This window comes from Phascolarctos cinereus, unplaced genomic scaffold (genome assembly GCF_003287225.1).
Source record: "Phascolarctos cinereus isolate Bilbo 61053 unplaced genomic scaffold, phaCin_HiC Scaffold_726;HRSCAF=1367, whole genome shotgun sequence".
Classification (NCBI taxonomy): Eukaryota; Metazoa; Chordata; class Mammalia; order Diprotodontia; family Phascolarctidae; genus Phascolarctos; species Phascolarctos cinereus.
Window position 1 is genome coordinate 354,060,294 of NW_027556098.1, and position 18,950 is coordinate 354,079,243.

General features: G+C 43.3%; 1 protein-coding gene across 1 annotated transcript in view; it reads right to left on the reverse strand.

Moving 5' to 3' along the window:
• Nucleotides 1–18,950, reverse strand: part of DCHS1 (dachsous cadherin-related 1) — an 81,500-nt gene that overhangs the window by 40,243 nt on the left and 22,307 nt on the right. Inside the window, 5 exon segments of the mRNA XM_020975896.2 lie at nucleotides 2,459–3,100; nucleotides 3,103–3,501; nucleotides 5,103–5,339; nucleotides 5,787–6,018; nucleotides 6,116–6,304. Of these exon segments, the coding sequence (XP_020831555.1) occupies nucleotides 2,459–3,100; nucleotides 3,103–3,501; nucleotides 5,103–5,339; nucleotides 5,787–6,018; nucleotides 6,116–6,304 (1,699 nt within the window).

Sequence of the window (18,950 nt, forward strand, 5' to 3'; positions counted from 1 at the left end):
GTAATGAAAGAGAGAAAGAAGGCAGAACAATTCAACTCCTATTTTTTGCTTCTGTTTTCTCTGCAAATGATATTAATATTTGAACTGGGAAAGACAGAAGAAAAATTATTAATAGGGAGTTAAAATGCCAGAAGATGATATGAGAGGGGCTAGCTACCTTTAATGAATTCAAACTACTGGGCCAAGACAAAATATATCCTTGGAGGCTGAGAGAACTTGTGAATGTAACTGCTGAGCCATTGTCCTGGTTTGTAAAAACAGGAAGATGGCAGATTCTTCAAACTCCAGTCCTGGGGGCTTTAATTTGATTCTTGGTAAATTTCTAGAATCAGTAAAAAGGATGGTTTATAATAATGTAGAAAAGAAGCAGTAATCTAGGAACTAGCACAGCTTCACCTAAAACAGATCATGCCAGACTAACATAATTTCATTTATTGAAAGGGTTACTAAATAGGTGAAGTGGGGAAGGCTGTGTAGATATACTAGAACTATATTCTAGCAAAGCACTTAAAGTCTCTCATAATATAAAAACATTTTATTATTAATATTAGTTATTAGAATTGTTAAGTATTAATACTAAAATGATATTAAAGTGTTATGCAATATATAAATATGGACAACATGTAGAAATGTGGACTAGATTTCAGCATGATTAAGTATACTTGGAACTGGTTCCAGTATAGTACAAAGGGAAGAATGTTTTGTGGGGAGTTGGAATACCAGAGTTTAAATCTTAAGGAGCTTGGCTATTTACTACCTGTGTGGCCCTGGGCAAGTCAATTAACCTCTGTGGGCTTCAGTTTCCTCATCTGTGAAATAAGGGACTTGGAGTAGATGGTCTCTAAGGTTCCTTCTATGTCTAAAGTCTATGATCTTGCGAATGAGTGAATCCAGAGAGTAGCAACTAATGGGTCTGTGTCAATCTGGAGGGAAGTCTTTATTGGAATGCCACAGGGATCTGTCCTTTGTCTTTGCCTTTTTAGTCATGGCTTAGAGGAAGACAGAGATGACATTCATAGATAAATTTGTAGATGACACAAAGTTAAAAGAGATAGCTAACATATTAGACAAAAGAGTCACAATCCAATCAGGTCTCAACATGCTAGAACACTGGGGAGAATCTAATAAGATTAAATTTAATAAGGATAAATGTGTAAAGTTCTAACCCCAGGTTTAAAAAAAAATCAATTTTATAAGTATAGGATTTGGGAAAACAGTTTTTAAAAACCCTCTGGATTTTAGTTGAATGAAAGCTCAAATTAAATCAAAAGTGAACATGATCTTAGGTTATATGAAGAGAGGCCTAGGAAAGTACTCTGCTGTGTACTCTGCTTACTCAAACCACAACTGGAGCACTGGATTCAGTTCTATGTGTTTTAGCAAAGACATGAAGAAGCTGGGAAAGGTCCAGAGGAGGGCAATCAGAATCATAAGAGGACTAGATACCGAAATATATGAGAACCTGTCAAAGGAACTGTGGATATTTAGTCTGGAGGAAAAAAAAGACTTTGGAAAGGGATATTAAAGCTTTTCAAATAAAATCCTGGAATCGTACTTATGTGAAAGGGCAAATTAGCTGGGTTCCTAAAGGCTGAACTTGGAGAAATGATGGGAAGAGAGAGAGGATGGACTGCAGCCAGTCAGGTTCATCTCAACAAAGGAAAAGTTTCTGAGTGAAAAGGAGTTCCCTAGGGGCTTAGTGAATTAACAGAATCATATAATATTAGAGTGGGAAGGGACTTCCCAGGTCATTTAGGCCAATGCAGGACTGAAAAGAAATCCTCTCTACAACATTCCTGAGAATTGCTTATTCAGCTTTCACTTAAAGACTTCCAGTGATAGGGGCAGCTAGATGGTGCCGTGGATAGAGCACCGGCCCTGGATTCAGGAGGACCTGAGTTCAAATCTGGCCTCAGACACTTAACACTTACTAGCTGTGTGACCCGGGGCATTGCCTAACCAAAAAAAATTAAAAATTTAAAAAAAAGACTTCCAGTGATAGAGAATTCACTGTTCTATATAATTTATTTTCTATTCCTGAATGTCTTCAAACCAAGACAACATAGCCAGTTCTCAAAGACAGTTGTAGGGGATTCCTTTTCAGATATGAACTGTACTTGATGGCCCCTTGGGTTCCTTTGAGTTCTGAGCCAGTGATTCTACGGTCAGAGCCATGGTCAGGGTTGCAATCCTTGTGAAGGGAGTGGGCGGATCTGGGTGGGGGGCCACTGAGTTCTCTTTAGATGTGAAATGATTTGAACTGGAATCAACCTGGAGTCAGATAAGAGATCTGGAGAGTTTTACTGGTCTTTGGGGTGTGTGTAGAAGGGCAAAGTAGGATGAGAGGCTCCTGGGGCCTGACAGGTCAAATTGGAAAGGACCAGGATTCTCAATGATCTGCAGGTGGCTGTGGAAGAGTTAGAACTGATGACAGGGTCAGAGATCTCAGGCATCTTACCTGTCTGTGGATGGATATGAAAGGCCCCACTCTCATCTGGTGGCTGCAGCAGGTGGTAGGTGAGGTGCCCATTGGGGCCCGAGTCTCGATCAGTGGCTGTAATGCGGCCTGCAGTGGTTCCCGGTGGCTGGTTCTCAGCCACAGCCAGGAAGGTGGGCTCTTCAGTGAGACGGGGCCCATGGTCATTCCTGTCTCGGATGCTCACCCTCACAGTGGCTGTGCCCGTCACACTCCCTTGACCATCCCCAGCCACAGCCAGGACTGGCAATGTGTATGCTTCCCAGGCCTCACGGTCCAGTGCTGTACGCACCCAAAGCCATCCACTACGTGACTCCACACCAAAGGTTGTACCCACCCCATCTGACTGTAGGTGGTAGGATATAGGGGGCCCTCCCTTAGGGCCCTGTGCCCGCACCTGCAGGAACTTTGTGCCTGGGGCTGTACTTTCAGATAGCTCCACATGGTAAGTGGGGTTGTCAAACTTGGGGATCCCACCTCCAGCCCCAGTGTCAGGCCCCATACCAGCCCTGGACCCTGCCTCCTGAATGGCTACTCGAAGCAGGAAGCGACCGGTCAGGGGGGGCGAGCCACCATCACGTGCTTCCAGCTCTAGCTCATGGGCCAGCCCACCCAGGGGCCCACCAGTTGCACGTGGCCTGTGGTAGGGTCCACGGCAAAGGTGCCTTTACCCCCAGCCACCAGTGTAAAGGTGACATGGCCATTGGTACCAGTGTCAGGATCAGATGCCCGCAGTGTATACACAGGTGTGCCTGGACTGGCATCTGGGGGCAGCCACACAGTATCCGTTGGTGAAGGGAAGGCAGGTGCATTATCATTCACATCATCCAGCAACACACGAACCCGGGCCAGGGCAAAGGCTGGGGGAGACCCCACGCCTGCACGCACCTCCAGCTCTAGCACTGGCCCCAGGCGCTCCCTGTCCAGCAGACGCCGTGTCCGCAGCAGTCCCGATGCCCCATCCAATGAGAAGAGGCCCTGTGGATCTCCCCCAGAGAGTGTGAGGGCCACAGAGCCTGGGCGGCCTGCCAGAGGGAGTGAGAAACTGTAAGGCCACCCCAAGGCTAAGCTCATGGAAGACATACAGCAAGGGGCATGGCCAGAGCTGTGTTTAGGGGGTGCCATTCCAGCTTGGCTTATTCCATACCATAGAATGGTTCTGTCCAGAAACAGGGGGACTGTGACTTGAATCTGGGTGAATAAGTATGTGTGAGTGCATAGTGACTGTGTGAATGTGTCTGGAATCTCAAGAGTTTCAAGTGTGTATAAATATGCTATGTAAATGAATGTGTGTGTTACCTGGAGAGGTGGGGGGTAGTGAATGTGTGAAAGTGTGTATGAATAAGTGTATGGCACCAGGGAGGTTGTGTGAGCTTTTGTAGTTCCAGGCTGGCAGTGAGATTGTGTAAGCATATGACACCCAATGCGTATGTCCGTGTATCTAACTGTGTGGTCCCCAACTCTTTTCTCTCCCTTACTATCCCTATCCAAACTTGTCCATGACAAATCTGGTTAATTCTAATTCCACACTATCTCTTGCATCCATCCCCTTTTCTACATTTACCTAGTCACTACCCTGGTTCAGTTCTTCCTCACCTCTTGCTTGGACCATTGCAAAAGGCTCCCTGGTCTCTCTGCCTCTCCCCTCCTCTCCCCAAGCCCACCTCCAAACCCAGATGCCAAAGAGACATTCCTAAAACACAGGTCTAACCACGTCCTTCCCCTGCTCAAGAAGAAGCTCTAGGGGCTTCCTACTGCTTCTAGGATAAAATACAATCTCTTCAATCGGTCATTAAAAGCCCTTCACAATCTAGCTCCAACATTCCTTTCCAGGTTTATCACACATTATTACTTCACCCACTCTTCAGTTCAGCCCAAATGGCCTGCCCTCTGTCCCTCCCTTCTCCCATCTCCACGCCTTTGCCCAGGCTTGTCTGTCGCCTATGCTAGGAATGCACCTCCCCCACACTTCTACCTCCTCTAGTATCCTCTCCCCTGGGAACCCAGCTTAAGTGCTACCTCCTTCATGAGGCCTGGTCTGATCCTCCCTAGTTGAATTGTCCTCCCTATATTACTTTGTATTTACTTTGTATGTATGTTATATTTATTTAGAGTGAATGTGTTGTTTCCCTTCATGGAATACAGGCTCTCTGAGGATAGACTTTCATTTTTGCTTTAAATCTCCAGCGCTTAGCATAGTGCCTGGCATCCTTAGTGGGCTAGAGGCCAGCTAGGTGGTGGCATAGTGCATAAAGTGCTGGATCTGAAGTTAGGAAGGCCTGAGTTCAAATGCAGTCTCACATACCTAAAAGCTTTGTGACCCTGGGCAATTCACTTAATCTCTGCCTGCCTCAGTTTCCTCTTCTGTAAACTGGGGATAATAATAGCGTCTACCTCCCAGGGTTGTTTTGAGGATCACACAAGATAATATCTGTAAAATACTTTGCAAATCTTTAAGTCCTATATAAATGTTAGTTATTATTATAGCTATTATAAGCACTTCATAAATGTGCAGGATAAATGTGTATGTCTGTGTGCAAATAGGTAAATATGTTGCCAAGTGATGGTAAGCACAGGTATGTAAGTGAATAAGTGTGTGGCACTGAGGGGGGTGAGTATATTTTACCTGGGGGGTGGTGTGCCCGTATGGTGCCCACACTGGTTCCTGGAGGCACATCCTCAAGCACAGAGAAGACATACTGTGCTTGCTCAAAGACTGGAAGTGCAAGAGGCCCAGAGATGATGCTGATGTTGACCTGGGCATTGGGCTCAGCTCGAAGGCCGCCAGCATCCTGGACCCCAATCTCCAGCTGCTGCACAGAGTCAGACCGTCCAGTAAGGGGCCAGGCCACAGACACTATCCCTGGAAACAGAGAGGGAGAACAAGAGGGATGGAGAGAGCAGGACACAAAACACAGGCCACAGAACATAGGATCAGGAGACACAGGACAAAGGTCATGGGTCATGTTACAGAGGACATAGCACAGGGGACATGGAATGGGAAACAAGACACAAAGAAGAAGGTATGAGGCAGAGGACATGGGGCATAAGGGAGAGCATAAGGCATAGGACAAAGGGAGAACACAGGAGCAAGACAGGTTGTTGTTTGTGAGGGGGATGGGAAATGAAGCTGGGAGTGGGTGCCCCAAGCGTGTACTGGGGAAGTTAGGAGAACGCCTGGGAGTGGGCTGGAGAAATCCAAGAACAGGATGGGATGATCACAGGCAGCAGCTGAGGAAGTCTCAGAACTGGGGAGTTAAGGAAGCTTTGGGGCTCCCCCAGGGGGCTGGGGTATATTCTGGCTTCTTACCTGAGTCCTTGTCCAGGGCAAAGAGTGGGGGGTTGTTACCAGCCAGGATGCGGTAGGTGAGGGTGCCATGGGGACCCTGGTCAGGGTCATGTGCACTGACCCTCAGTACAGCCGTGCCTGGTGGGCTCTGGGTGCTTACACTGGCTGCATATGTCCTTGGGTAGAACTCAGGCCGGTTGTCATTCTCATCTGACACAAACACCTTTACATAAACAAGTGACTTCAAGCCACCCTGGAAGGAATTGGGGATTGGGATGTGAGAAGAAACCCTCACAGCAGGTTTGGTCTCCCCACCAGGGGAAATGCCCCTCCCCGTCTTTCCTCCTTACCCCATCCACAGCAGTGACAGTGAAGTCGAAGCTGGGGGGTCCTTGATCACGGTCCAGGCTTCGGGATGTGCATACCTCTCCAGTGAGGGGGTCAATTTGGAAGGGGGGTGTGCCTATGGAGCTAAGCCCAGCTCCCAAAGAGTAGGAAAGGAGGCCAAAGGGGCCGCTGTCTGCATCTGTAGCTGTCACCTGTGGGGGGAAATATGACTTTTCTTGAAGGTTTTTCTGTTGTCTTGTCTCCTCCCATTCCTGTGCCCAACCACACCAGAATCCCTAAAGGGAGCCAGGGCATCTGTAGCCATGATAAACATGAGAACACGATCCTTCTTCATTCAATCTGTAACCCCCTAAAAATCCTTCCCCTAAAACAACCTTGAGATATCATCTCATATATATCAGATTGGCTAAAATGATAGAAAGGGAATATGACAAATGTTGGAGGGGATGTGGAAAACCCAGGACATTAATACACTGTTGGTGGAACGGTGAACCGATCCAACAATTCTGGAGAGCAACCCGGAATCATGCCCAAAGAGTTATAAGCTGTATACACGCTGTGACCCAGCAATACCACTATCACGTCTGTTTCCCAGTGTGATCCAGGAAAAAGGAAAAGCATTCATATGTTCTAAAATATTTACAGCAGCTCTCTTTGTGGTGACAAAGAACCGGAAAGTGAGGGGATGCCCATCAAGTGAGGAATGGCTGAACAAGTTGTGGGACATGATTGTGATGGAATACTACTGTGCTGTAAGAAATGATGAATGGGTTGATTTTAGAAAAAAATGAAAAGACTTGCCTGAAAGAATGAAAGGTGAAGTGAGCAGAACCAAGAGAACACTGTGCACAGTTTACAGCAATACTGTTCGAAGAATAATTGTGAACAACCATGTTATTCTGAGTCCTCTAAATACTCAAATCAACTATGAAGGAAGATACTATCCACCTCCAGAGAAAGAACTGAAAAAAAGAAGTACACATAGTATGGTTTTGCATATATTTATAAGTCTGTATCACATTGTGGTCTTCTCTAATGTGGAGTGGGGAGGGAGGGAGGCAGATTGGAACTTCAAATGTAACCAAAAAAATTAAATTGAAAAAACCCCTCCCCCATCTTCTTCCAAAGGGAGGCCAAGGTGCTCAGATGAAACCAGACCTGGAATGGAAGGACAGGACTACCCTATGTCCACATGACCCAGCATCTTAAGGGCTGTACCTTGCTTGATTTGTTTGACTCCCTTAATTATTCAGCAGAGCTATTTTAACCCCAACCTTGCAGGAATTAAGGATACAAGGGTTAGGATTTTTTGATTTCCCTAGCTCAGAGGAAGAGGTTTTCAAGCCTTAGGGTAAGGTAAATAGCCATCTGAGAGAACAAAGGAAGAGAATCTCCAGGGATGGAAGAAATCTCAGAGCATCAAGTCAATATCTGAGAAGCAATTTCCTCTAAAATGCCACTTGCCACAACAAAAGACTTGAGTGAAGTGAGCAGAACCAGCAGAAAATTTATACATTAACAACATCATAAATTGAAAGGCTTAAGAACGCCAATCAATGCAATGACCAACCACGATTCACCTCATGAAGAAACATGCAAATGCTTGTTGATTTTTGACATTGAAGAGGTGATAGACTCAGGGTGCTGATGAAGATGTATTTGTATATACATACACAAACACACATACATATTTCTAAACACAGCTCAATGTGAGAATTTGCTTTTGCTTGACTATGTATATTTGTTACAAGAGTTTTATCTTTCTTTTTCAAAAGTAGAGAGAGGTGGCAAGAAGAGAAATTAGATTTTTGTTAACCCAAAAAAAATAAAATTTGATAAAAAAAAATAGTCATTAATGGACTGATGTCAGCCTAGAGGGACATTCCTAGTGGACTACTCAGTACCCCAGAACTGTGACTGTGGGATCACAGTCTGCTTACCATTTTTATCAATGACTTAGGTACAAATGGCATATTTATCAATTTGGCAGGTGACTCATAGTTGGGAAGCATAGCTAACATGTTTGATGATAGTCAAGATCTAAAAAAATCTCTATAGGCTGGAAAGATGGTCTGGATCTAATGAGGTAAAATTTAATAATAATAAAGCGAACAAGTATTTATATAGTATTTTAAACTTTGCAAAGTACTTTACAAATATTTTATCCTCACAGCAATCCTAGGAGTTAGATGCTATTATGGTCGCCATTTTACAGATAAGGAAACTGAGGCAGACAAATTAAATGACTTGCCACTAGCCTCACAGCTACTGAGGGTCTGGATTCCAGTCCGGTTCTCTATTCACTGCACCACCCAGCTGCTTCTAATGGGGATAAGTGTAAAGTCTTGCATTAAAAAACTCAACTGTGAAAGTGCAGAAGGGGAAGGTCTGGCTAGATAACAGTTCATGTGAAAAATACTTCAGGTATTTTAGTTGGCTACAAATCTACCTACCTCCCAGGGTTGTTGTGAGGATCAAATGAGGTTGTAGTTATAAAATGCTTAGCGCAGAGCCTGACACAGAGCAGGCACTCAATACACGCTTGTGTCCTTCCTTCCTTTAAAAGGCAAACAAAGGAGTTTGAGGAAGGGCTGAAAGAAATAAGGTTGCTCAGCCTAGAGAAAGCAGGGAAGAGGGCATTCCTCAAAAACCGCCTTCAAATATCTGAAGAGCTGTCCCATGGAAGAGGGATCATAATCTTTTGTTTGGTCCCAGAGGAAAGAGCTAGAATCAGTGAATGGAATCGCAAAGAAGCCAAATGTAGGTCTGACTCTAGGAAAAACTTCCTAACAATCATCATGATTCCAAAGTGAAATTGGCTGCCTCAGGTAATGGTTCCTTGCTGGCCCATTATAGGCTTTTGTAGTAGAGGTCGGATAGTCCCTTTTGTGGAATGCCAACCTGTATGGGATGGGAGACTAGACCAGATGATATTTAAGCTCCTTTCTCAATCGAGAAGTCTGTGATTCCAAGACCATTATACAAGGGAAGAGAAAGTAAAAAATAAAAAACAAAACAAAAAAAAAAACAAGCAGAAAAATGGACATGTTTTTGGAACTGAAACCTAATCCTATGGTCAGGGAATTCAGCCTCTGACTGGCTTGACAGGAATAGCTTTTGCCCATCCTTCCCCTTGCCTATCCTGTCTGGGGAATGCACCAGAGTTTCTGATTTCGGTCCTTGGCTATTTTTCTGCTTATTGTCCAGGTTAAGGGCTGTGGTAGGGGATTGGAACCCCAGTAAGGGCCTTGTGACCTCTGGAGGACAGGACTGGTCAGTGGGGTTTTGAATGATTTAATTTCAACAAACAATTATTAAACTTCTACCACATTCAAGGCCTCACTGCTGAATGCTGGGGATATTAATGCGACACTTGCTTCAGAAGGCTTGTCTTCTCTTCTACATGCCCCTTCAGTGTCTAAACTTGACAGTGACAGCTGGGGACTAGAAATGCAAGAGGAATTACCCAGAACTGTGAACATGACAAGTCTGTCACAAGAGGTCATTAATTGTCTTGCTGTTAAAGCCAAGAACCTGGACTCCTTTTTAGTATCATACTGCAGAGAAATTAGCATGTGCGATATGCTTGAGTCAGGGATAGAAGCTGCCTGTGACAACAGAAGTAAGGGATTCCCCCTAACCCTAAGCATCTGGGGGTCAGAGGCCACAGCCAGATGTGGATACGAGACACCAGTAAAACTTGCCAGAGCTCAGCTGGAGAAGAAGGCAGAGGAAGTATATAGCAGGGAGCTGAGCAGAGCGTGGGGGAGGAAGGGATGGCAAGCAGCCATCCACGAGAAAAGACTGAGCCGCCTCTGACCTTGGGTCATCTGATGAAATGCTAACCCAGCTAACCAGAATAGCATGGATGCTAGTGAGGCTATTTCTCCCCTTTCCCCATTTAGGAGCTTGACTCTGTCATCTAATTCCTCTCAGCTTTAGGTCATACACTAATTTGATTAAGCGTTCCTTTATCCCTAATCATGTCTTTATCCAAATCATTAATGTAAGTATTTATCAGAATAGGGCTAAGGACAAACCTCTGAGAGACCTCCCTCTAGGTGGATATTTGATCCTTTTAGCATGACTCTCTGGATTGGGTCACTCAGCTAGTTGTGAACCCATCTAACTGTCACCCATTGTCTTAGAAAATAGAATACAGCACTGGGCTTCCTTAAAAGGCTCCTCAGATACTCTGGGAATCCCTGGCTGAAGACTGGGAATGGAGAGATGAAGATTTTTCAAATATCTACCAGAACAAGGAGAGGACAGGAGCTTAATAAGTTACTTATCACTTCAATTTCATTCTTAACTATGATTAATATTGTCTTCTTTTTGGGTCATCCAAAGCTGGGAAGGAGATCAGAGCTGTGACTTTAGATTTTATACGCGACAATGAGCTGAGCGGATTCCAGGCAGATACTGGGAAGATGTGAGTGCTTCCTGGCATTAGCTCAGAGACCCAAGGTTGTGGCTTAAGTCTTCAAAACAGAAAAGGAGAGCCAGCCTGGTACTGCCTGGCAAACACTGGCTCTGGAATCAGAGGAATTCGATCTGGCTTCAAGTCCGACTTCCAATGCTAGCTACTTATGAAACCTTGGGCAAGTAATGCCACCTCCTTGGGCCTCAGCTTCTATCTGTAAAATGTGGAGGTTGGATTTGATGACCTCCACGGTGTCTTCCAGCTCCTGATCTCTGATCGTAGGGCAGCCCAAGTTTGGAGCGCCCCTTGGCGGCTTATGCTAAGACTGCACTCTAACAGTTCCAGAGCATGCCTTACTAGGAGGCACACAGGCACCAATGCTTACCCATCTGACTTTTCTTCTCCCATTGTCCATGTAAGGGGAATATTACTTTCAACAACTTCATAAGCCGTTTTTGTCGTTGTTCAGTTGTTTTTCAGTCGTCTCTGACTCTTTGTGACCACATTTGGGGTTTTATTGGCAAAGATACTAGTGTGGCTTGCCATTTCCTTCTCCAGCTCATTTTATAGATGAGGAACTGAGGCAAACAAGGTGAAATGATTTGCCCAGGGTCACACAGCTGGGAGGTATCTAAGGCCAGTTTTGAATTCTGGGAGATGACTCTTCCTGACTCTAGGCCCAGCACCCAACCCAGTACCTAGCTGCCCCTCACAGACAATGATGAACTACCTACCCTCTACACAATGGTGAAAAACAAAATCACATCCACCATCAGGGAGCTGCATTCTACCGAGAGATACAACACACGAAACAGTTAAATAAATACAACATATTGTGAGGAGAGAAAGAAAAGGATAATCAGAGAAAGTTTTGTGGATAAGGTGGTACCCAGATTTAAAATATCATAATGTGGTGTCCTGGGCCAGGAGTGTACCGTACGGAGTCTTGCAAACATAATCAAATAGGGACATCCAGGAGGTGGCCTTGGCCTCAGAAGGGCTTGAGGTCAAATCAGACTCAGACACTAGCTATGTGACCCTAGGCAAGTCACTTAACCCCCCCCCCATTGCCTCCAAAAACAAACATGCATAATCAAATAGGCTTTAAACTGAAAAAGAAGGGAGAAAATTGCCTACCTACAACTACCAAACAAGAAAACAAAAAGAATACCTACAATGAAGGAAGAATAGCAGTGGAGATGCCCAGAAGACAGGAGACAAAAACCAAGAAGGTAGCCAGCAGTAGAAACCCTGTCCTCAGATGTACATGCATAAATGCACAGGATATGGGTAGCAAGCAAGAGAAACAGGACAACCTATACAAAGAGGCTGATTTCACCACACAGGACTTGGTAGGATGGAACCCATGAATGAAATATGGCTGGAAGGGCATACTTGGAAGGAATGCTACAGACCACCTAGACAGAAAGGGGAAACGGATGGAAGAGTTTGGAAAACAGATCATAAGGGGCAGCTAGGTGGTGCAGTGGATACAGCACCAGCCCTGGAGTCAGGAGGACCTGAGTCCAAATCCGGCCTCAGACATATAACACTTATTAATTGTGTGACCCTGGGCAAGTCACTTAACCCCACTGCCTAGAGAAAATAAAACAAAAAAATAGATCATAAGACTTTCATGGATGCATAATATAGCAATCATAGAGAACTTCAGATATTTAGACATCTACTGGGGCTCTCTTTCTTTCTGACAACAGCAAAATAGCTAATTATTTATTTTTTTTGGCTTGCCCTAATGATAAGCCTTACACTTCAAAAGGAAGAGGAAACAATGAGGGGAACTGCCATTCTCGCCCTTATCCTCACCGACAGGGAGGAACCAGCTAGTTGCTCGGGTGGAAATGGTGGAAACCTCAGAGGGAAGTGACCACACCAGTTTAGAATTTTTGATCCAGAAGAGGAAAGTGAGACATAGTCTGACATGTGCCCTAGATTTTGGGAGAGCAGATTTCAAAAGATTCAAAGAAAGGATAAGTAGGATACCATGGCTTAACATTCCATTGGGTGAGAGGGGGGCAGTAGGGCATTCCAGGAGAGGGATAGAAGCTGGAGGATGGGGAAAAGATTAGTGAAGGCTGGATTTAAAGATCTGAGAATCATCTGAACTTAAAGGAGCTGATGAGATCACAAACCGAGAAATCCTCTAGCCATCCCCAAAAAAGAAGTATTCCTACATTCCCATGAATATATTAGCATATCAATGAGGGTGGGTGAAGCTTGCATCTGGGGGCAGAGACCTCCTCTCTAATGCTAATCCCTATGCCTGCTTAACTCAGAGATAGGGCTTTGGGGACAATCACTTCATTTTTTCCCATAAAGCTCTGCCTCCATTGAAGCCTCTCTGGGTCTCTAAATGTAGAGATCCCCCAGGTCTCTTTCCTAGGCCTTCTCTTTTCTCTCTACGTTCTTTCCCCTCCCTCATCACTAACTCACACTTTCTTCAGCCTGTGCCTACACTAACACTGTTCCTGGTGCCTGGAATGTCCATCCTTTTTCTTTTCAATTGTGGAATTCTCAACTATACTTTAAAGTTCAACTCACATGCCACTTCCTTTCTACTTTGACGGCTCTGATCTCATTGGTGCTCCTTCCATTGTCACCCATCCACTCCTCAATCTGTACAACTCTGGTCTATGTCCTAATCTAAATCTTCCACAGCGGGGCAGAAGGAGGCACCCAACATGCCAGAGGCCCTCCTCTAAACCTCCTGACAATGTGTGGACACCAAAGGATCATACAGTTATCCATACAGTTCCACCTCACTCTCATTTCATGATTGATCCACCTTCTTTCCTGGTTAAATGTCTCTCTTTTAGTTTCTTTTTTCAAAGCATTTTGTTGATGTTTCTTCTTCTTCTTCTTCTTCTTCTTCTTCTTCTTCTTCTTCTTCTTCTTCTTCTTCTTCCTCCTCCTCCTTCTCTCTCCCCTCTCTCCCCCCTCCCTCCTTCCTCCCTTCTCTCTGCCACCCTTTTAAAAAATACCCCTTACTTCCCATTGACTCCCCACTTCTGCTTGTTGACTGATTGATTGGATAGAACCTTTCCTTGTAATCAATAAGAGTCAAGCAAAACAAATTAATACGTAGGCCATGTCTGCTCATGAAACTCCACAGTAATTACAGTGTCTCATTCTATAAGTGTCATACATCGAGGGGCAGGGTCAAATAATGGCAGTTAGGGCACTGGACTTGCAGTTGTGAAGCCCTGAGGTCAAATCCTGCCTCAGATACTTAGCAGCTGGGTGACCCTAGGTAGATCACTTAACCTCTCTGTGCCTCAATTTCCTTATCTGTACAAATTTCCTCAACCTGTAAAATGAGGGGGTTATACACTTTAGCATTTAAGGTCCCTTTCAGCTCTGGTGCTTTTATACCACTTCTTTTGTAGAATTGTTCAATCATCCATCTACATAGGGAAAGACAAGTTGACAAAGAATACCTATGAACAAGTACTAAGTTAGTGCCTTGCTATGTGCTGAGACATTGTCCTAGGCTGGGGATTCAAAGACAGAAAAAGAAGCAAACCCTGTCCTCAAGGACTTCACATTCTATCAGAGTCTCTCGTTGGTAATAAATTGTAGCTTCCTCTGGTCCAACATGCATCTTCTCCATGTCCTCTGGATGACCTGAAGCTTCAATTCTTTGGAGATTGTGGCATCCCTTGACTCAGGGCCATATAGCATCATCAGAACAGAGCTATTTCAAAGACAGGCCTTTGTTTCAGGGAGAAGTTTAGGGTCATTAAAAGCATTTCCCAAAGATAATCCAGCCTGCTCTCCTCTTCCTGCTCAACTTTGGGTCCATTTACCGTGTCTGGCCAAGATTCTTGTACTGCTTACTAATGGTTCAGTTCTAGGGACTGTTCATACTGCATATCATAGTCTGGACAATAGCCATTCTTTATCAACTTGTTTTTTCCCTTGTGGAAGGTTCCTTCAAGGCCAAACCCTGATTTCACTGAGGAGACTCTGAAAACATTACAGGGCTTGATTATCCAGCACAAGGTTAGCTGCAAATAGGAGCACCTGTTGGGAACTCTTCTTCCATGTGGACTCCACACTGCTTTTCCTCCTAGATGATGACAAACACCTGACAAGCATATTTCTCCCCATTTTCTGCCTGGCTTATTATTAAGAAGTAGAGGGTTGATGAACAAAAGTTATCAAAGTTGTTAAATCTTTCAAGGAATCATGAGCTCAATGTACATGAAGGAGACCCTTTAAGATATTGCTTTGCTCTCTCAAATCAAAATTTTTTTATAATCAACAAAAAGTAAGTACAATTTGATCTTGAATTCTCTAAACCTTCCAGTTAGTTGAATGCCTGTAAATATTTGTTTTGCTCTAGAATATCCTCTGTGAAACCCTGGCTGTTCTCTTCTCATACCTTTGTCAAGGATGTCTTTGATGCATGTGTACAGACTACTCTCACGTAGATTTTGTAAGGATGGGAGAGTAGATCTAGGGGTCAAAACTTATTGATATTTTCTCAAGTACTTTTTTGGGGTAGGAATATCTATTTTTTCTTCAAGGCATGTGGTATCCTCCCATTTTCAGATATCTTGAGAACTGATCTTTCGACATCCTTAAAACAGTGTTCAGCACAGACTTCCTTCGTGCATACTTGGTCTAGGGCAGCTACTTTCCCATCTTTGTCCTTGTTATCACCATTGCCACAGCCTCATACAGTACATTGGACTGTTAGAGTCTAAATGTGGTAGCTTCACTGTCTTTGATGCAGTAGAGATCAGTGTAGAATTCTTGACAAATATTTTCCATTTTTCATCTGTTTGTTGTGCTTCTTCATTTCATCCTTCAGTGCTCTCCAAACTGGCCTTTTCTTTCTCTGTTCTTCAGCCATGGGCCTCAATTTCCCATCTCCATATCTTTGCATTGGCCATCCTCTGTCTAGAATGCATTCCTTCCTCACCTCTCCCTCACAGGATTCCTCTCATTCTTTAAGATGCATCTCAAGCAGCACCATCTTTTTCATAAAGATTTTCCTGTTTTCCTAAAACTGCTAGTGCCCTCCCTCCCAAGCTATCTTGTATTCAAATACCTTGCATTTATTTATATTTATTTTGCATATCCCTCTACATGTACTTATTGTTTCTCCTGTTAGACTGTAAGCTCCTTGAAAGTAAGGACTTTTACTATTCGTTTATTCCTCTTCATCCCCAATGCCTAGACATATAACAGGTGCTTAATAAATAATTGTTGACTTGACAATGCTATAAGGAAGGACCAGGCACATCAATTGACACAAAAAAAGATTTTTTTATAATTTAATCTCTCCCATCTGTGCAAATGCATTTTAAATACCTATATAATTACAGCAGATTTTATAATTTTGCTAGCATCCTACTATCTCTACTTTCTTTGCCTTATGGATTAAAAAAAATACACTTCATCAATTGACACAACTTGGTCCTTTGAGGTATTCTTAAATTACTTTTCATAAATACTTGTTGATTGGGACCCCTTGCCAAGCTTTCTGTAGACTTGTTTCTTTCTCTCCACTTCTTGTTCTTTTAGATGATTATACTACTCAGAATCAGAATCACAAAATCTGAGATGGAAGAGACCAGAGGCCACTTAGTTCAGTCCATCCCTCCACAGGAATATTCACCATGGCATCCATGTCAAGAGGTCATCCTACCTTTGCCTGAAGACATTGAATGTGGGGTAATATACCAGTTCCTGTATCAGCCCATTCCACTTTTCAAATAATTCTTCTAATTACCAGGAAGTTTTTCCTGACATCAGGCCTAAATCTGACTCTTTGTAACCTCTACCACTTGTTCCTAGTTTTGGCCTCTGAGGCCAATCAGAACAAATCAGAATAACAGAACTGTAGAATCTGGAAGCTAGAAGTGGCCTCAGCAGCCATCTAGCCTAAATCATTGATGAAAGGCATTCCCACCATAACATAGCCAAGGTCATTTGCCCATCTCTGCTTGAAGACCTCCAGTGTGAGGAACCCAACACTTCCTTGGGCAACCTACATGACAGCTAAATTCCTTTTCCATGTGACAGTTCTTCCAATACTTGAGAACAGGTATCACCTGTGGTTTTCCCCCCTCCAGTTTTCTCTTCTCTAGGCTAAACATCCCCAAAGTTTTACTAAGTTCTTTCTATCTCCTCATCTTTGTATATATTTTGTATATATCTATGTTTGTGCATGTCTTCCCTCACAGAATGTAAGCTCACTGAGGGTGGAGAAGGTTTCATTTTTGTCTTTGTATTCCCAGCACTTAGAAAAGTGCCTGGCACGTAAGCTTTATTTACTTTCCCGGTGGTCCAATGCTCATCATGAGTTCTGCATTATGGAATGAAAAATGGCTCATTAAATGATGATTTTGGTTTCTTCCAAACCCATGATAAAACCAACTTTGTCAGGTAGCCAAACCCTGAATCCTGTAGGAGTTAAGAAAAGAGGGGACCAGGAAGTGAGTCTAGGAATGAAAAATACCTCTTTGGACTTACCTTATCAAAAAACCCATCCAAAAAATGCCTCCCTTCTCCCCACCCCAAATTAATTCCATCCTATGTCAGTCGATAGTCAATCAGCTCTTACTAAGCTTTCTTTCTTACTTTCTTACTATCTTACTATATAGTAAGCCCGCTACTAAATGTTGGGAATACAAAGGCAAAAACAGTCCCTGTTCCAAAGTAATGTACTTTCTGGGAGAAGAAACAACACCAAACTAGTTACATACAGAAGGGGAAGGCATCAGCAGCTGGAGGGACTGGGAAAGGTCTCTTTCAGAAGGTGAGATTTGAGCTAAATCTTGAAGGAAAGTAGGGAAACTGATTGCAGGGATATTTCTGGGATTCCCCCAGGTGCTAAAGTCTCTGCCTCAAAACTACTTGGAATTTTTTGAACAGTATACATTTTTAACATGCATATATGTATATATACATATATATACACATATATATTTGCTGTTGTTCAGTTGTTTTTGACTCTTTGTGACCCCATTTGATACTGGAGTGGTCTGCCATTTCCTTCTCCAGCACATTTTATAGTTGAGAAACTGAAGCAAACAGGGTTAAGTGACTTGCCCAGGGTTACAAAGCTAGGAAGCATCAAGGGCCATATTTGAATTTAAGAAGATGAGTCTCACTTCTTATATATATAGAGAATTGAGTCAAATTTATAAGAATACAAGTCACTCCCCAATTTATAAATGGTCAAAGGATATGAACAGGCAGTTTTCAGAGGAAGAAATTAAAGCTATCTACAATCATATGAAAAAATGCTCTAAATCACTATAGAGAAATGCAAATTAAAACAACTCTGAGGTGCTGCCTCACACCTATCAGATTGGCTAATATGACAGAAAAGGAAAATGATAAATGCTGGAGAAGGTATGAGAAAATTGGAACACTAATGTATTGTTGGTGGTATTGTGAACTGATCCAACCATTCTGGAGAGCAATTTGGAATTATATCCAAAGGGCTATAAAACTGTGAATACCCTTTGATCCAGCAATGCTATTACTAGTTCTGTATCCCAAACAGATCATAAAAAAGGGAAAAGGACCCATGTGTACAAAATATAGCAGCTCTTTTTTGTAGTGGTAAAGAGTCGGAAATTGAGGGGATGCCCATTAATTGGGGAATGGCTGAACAAGTTCTGGTATATGAATATAATGGAATACTATTGTGCTCTAAGAAATGATGAGCAGGTGGATTTCAGAAAAACCTGGAAAGACTTACATGAACTGATGCTGAGTGAAGTGAGCAGAACCAGAAGAACATTGTACACAGTAACAGCAACATTGTGCAATGATCAACTACAACAGACTTAGCTCTTCTCAGCAATACAATGATCCAAGACAATTCCAAAAGACTCGTGATGGAAAATGCTAACCACATCCACAGAAAGAACTATGGAGTCTGAATCCAGACTGAAGTATGTTATTTTCACTTTTTGTTTTTTCTTTCTTGTTTTTTCCCCTTTTGTTCTGATTCCTGTTTCACAACATGACTAATGTGGAAATGTGTTTAACATGATTGTACATGTATAAACTAACTATATCAGATTGCTTGCTCTTTTGGGAAGAAGGGAGGGGAGGGAAGGAGGGAGAAAAATCTGGAATTCAAAATTTTGCAAAAATGAATGTTGAAAACAATCTTTACATGTAATTGGAAAAAAATACTATTAAGGGGAAAAAAAGGAGATCGAGTCCTCTTGACTCCAGGCCCAGCACTCTAACCAGTGTACCACCCAACTACTCATACACACACACACACACACACACACACACACACACACACACACACACACACACGTACATATAGTCTCCTGGGATAGTGTGTAAGCTTCTTGGAGGCAGGGGCTACTTCTTTTTTGTCTTTAAATCCCAGTACCTAGCACAGCTCCTGGCACCTA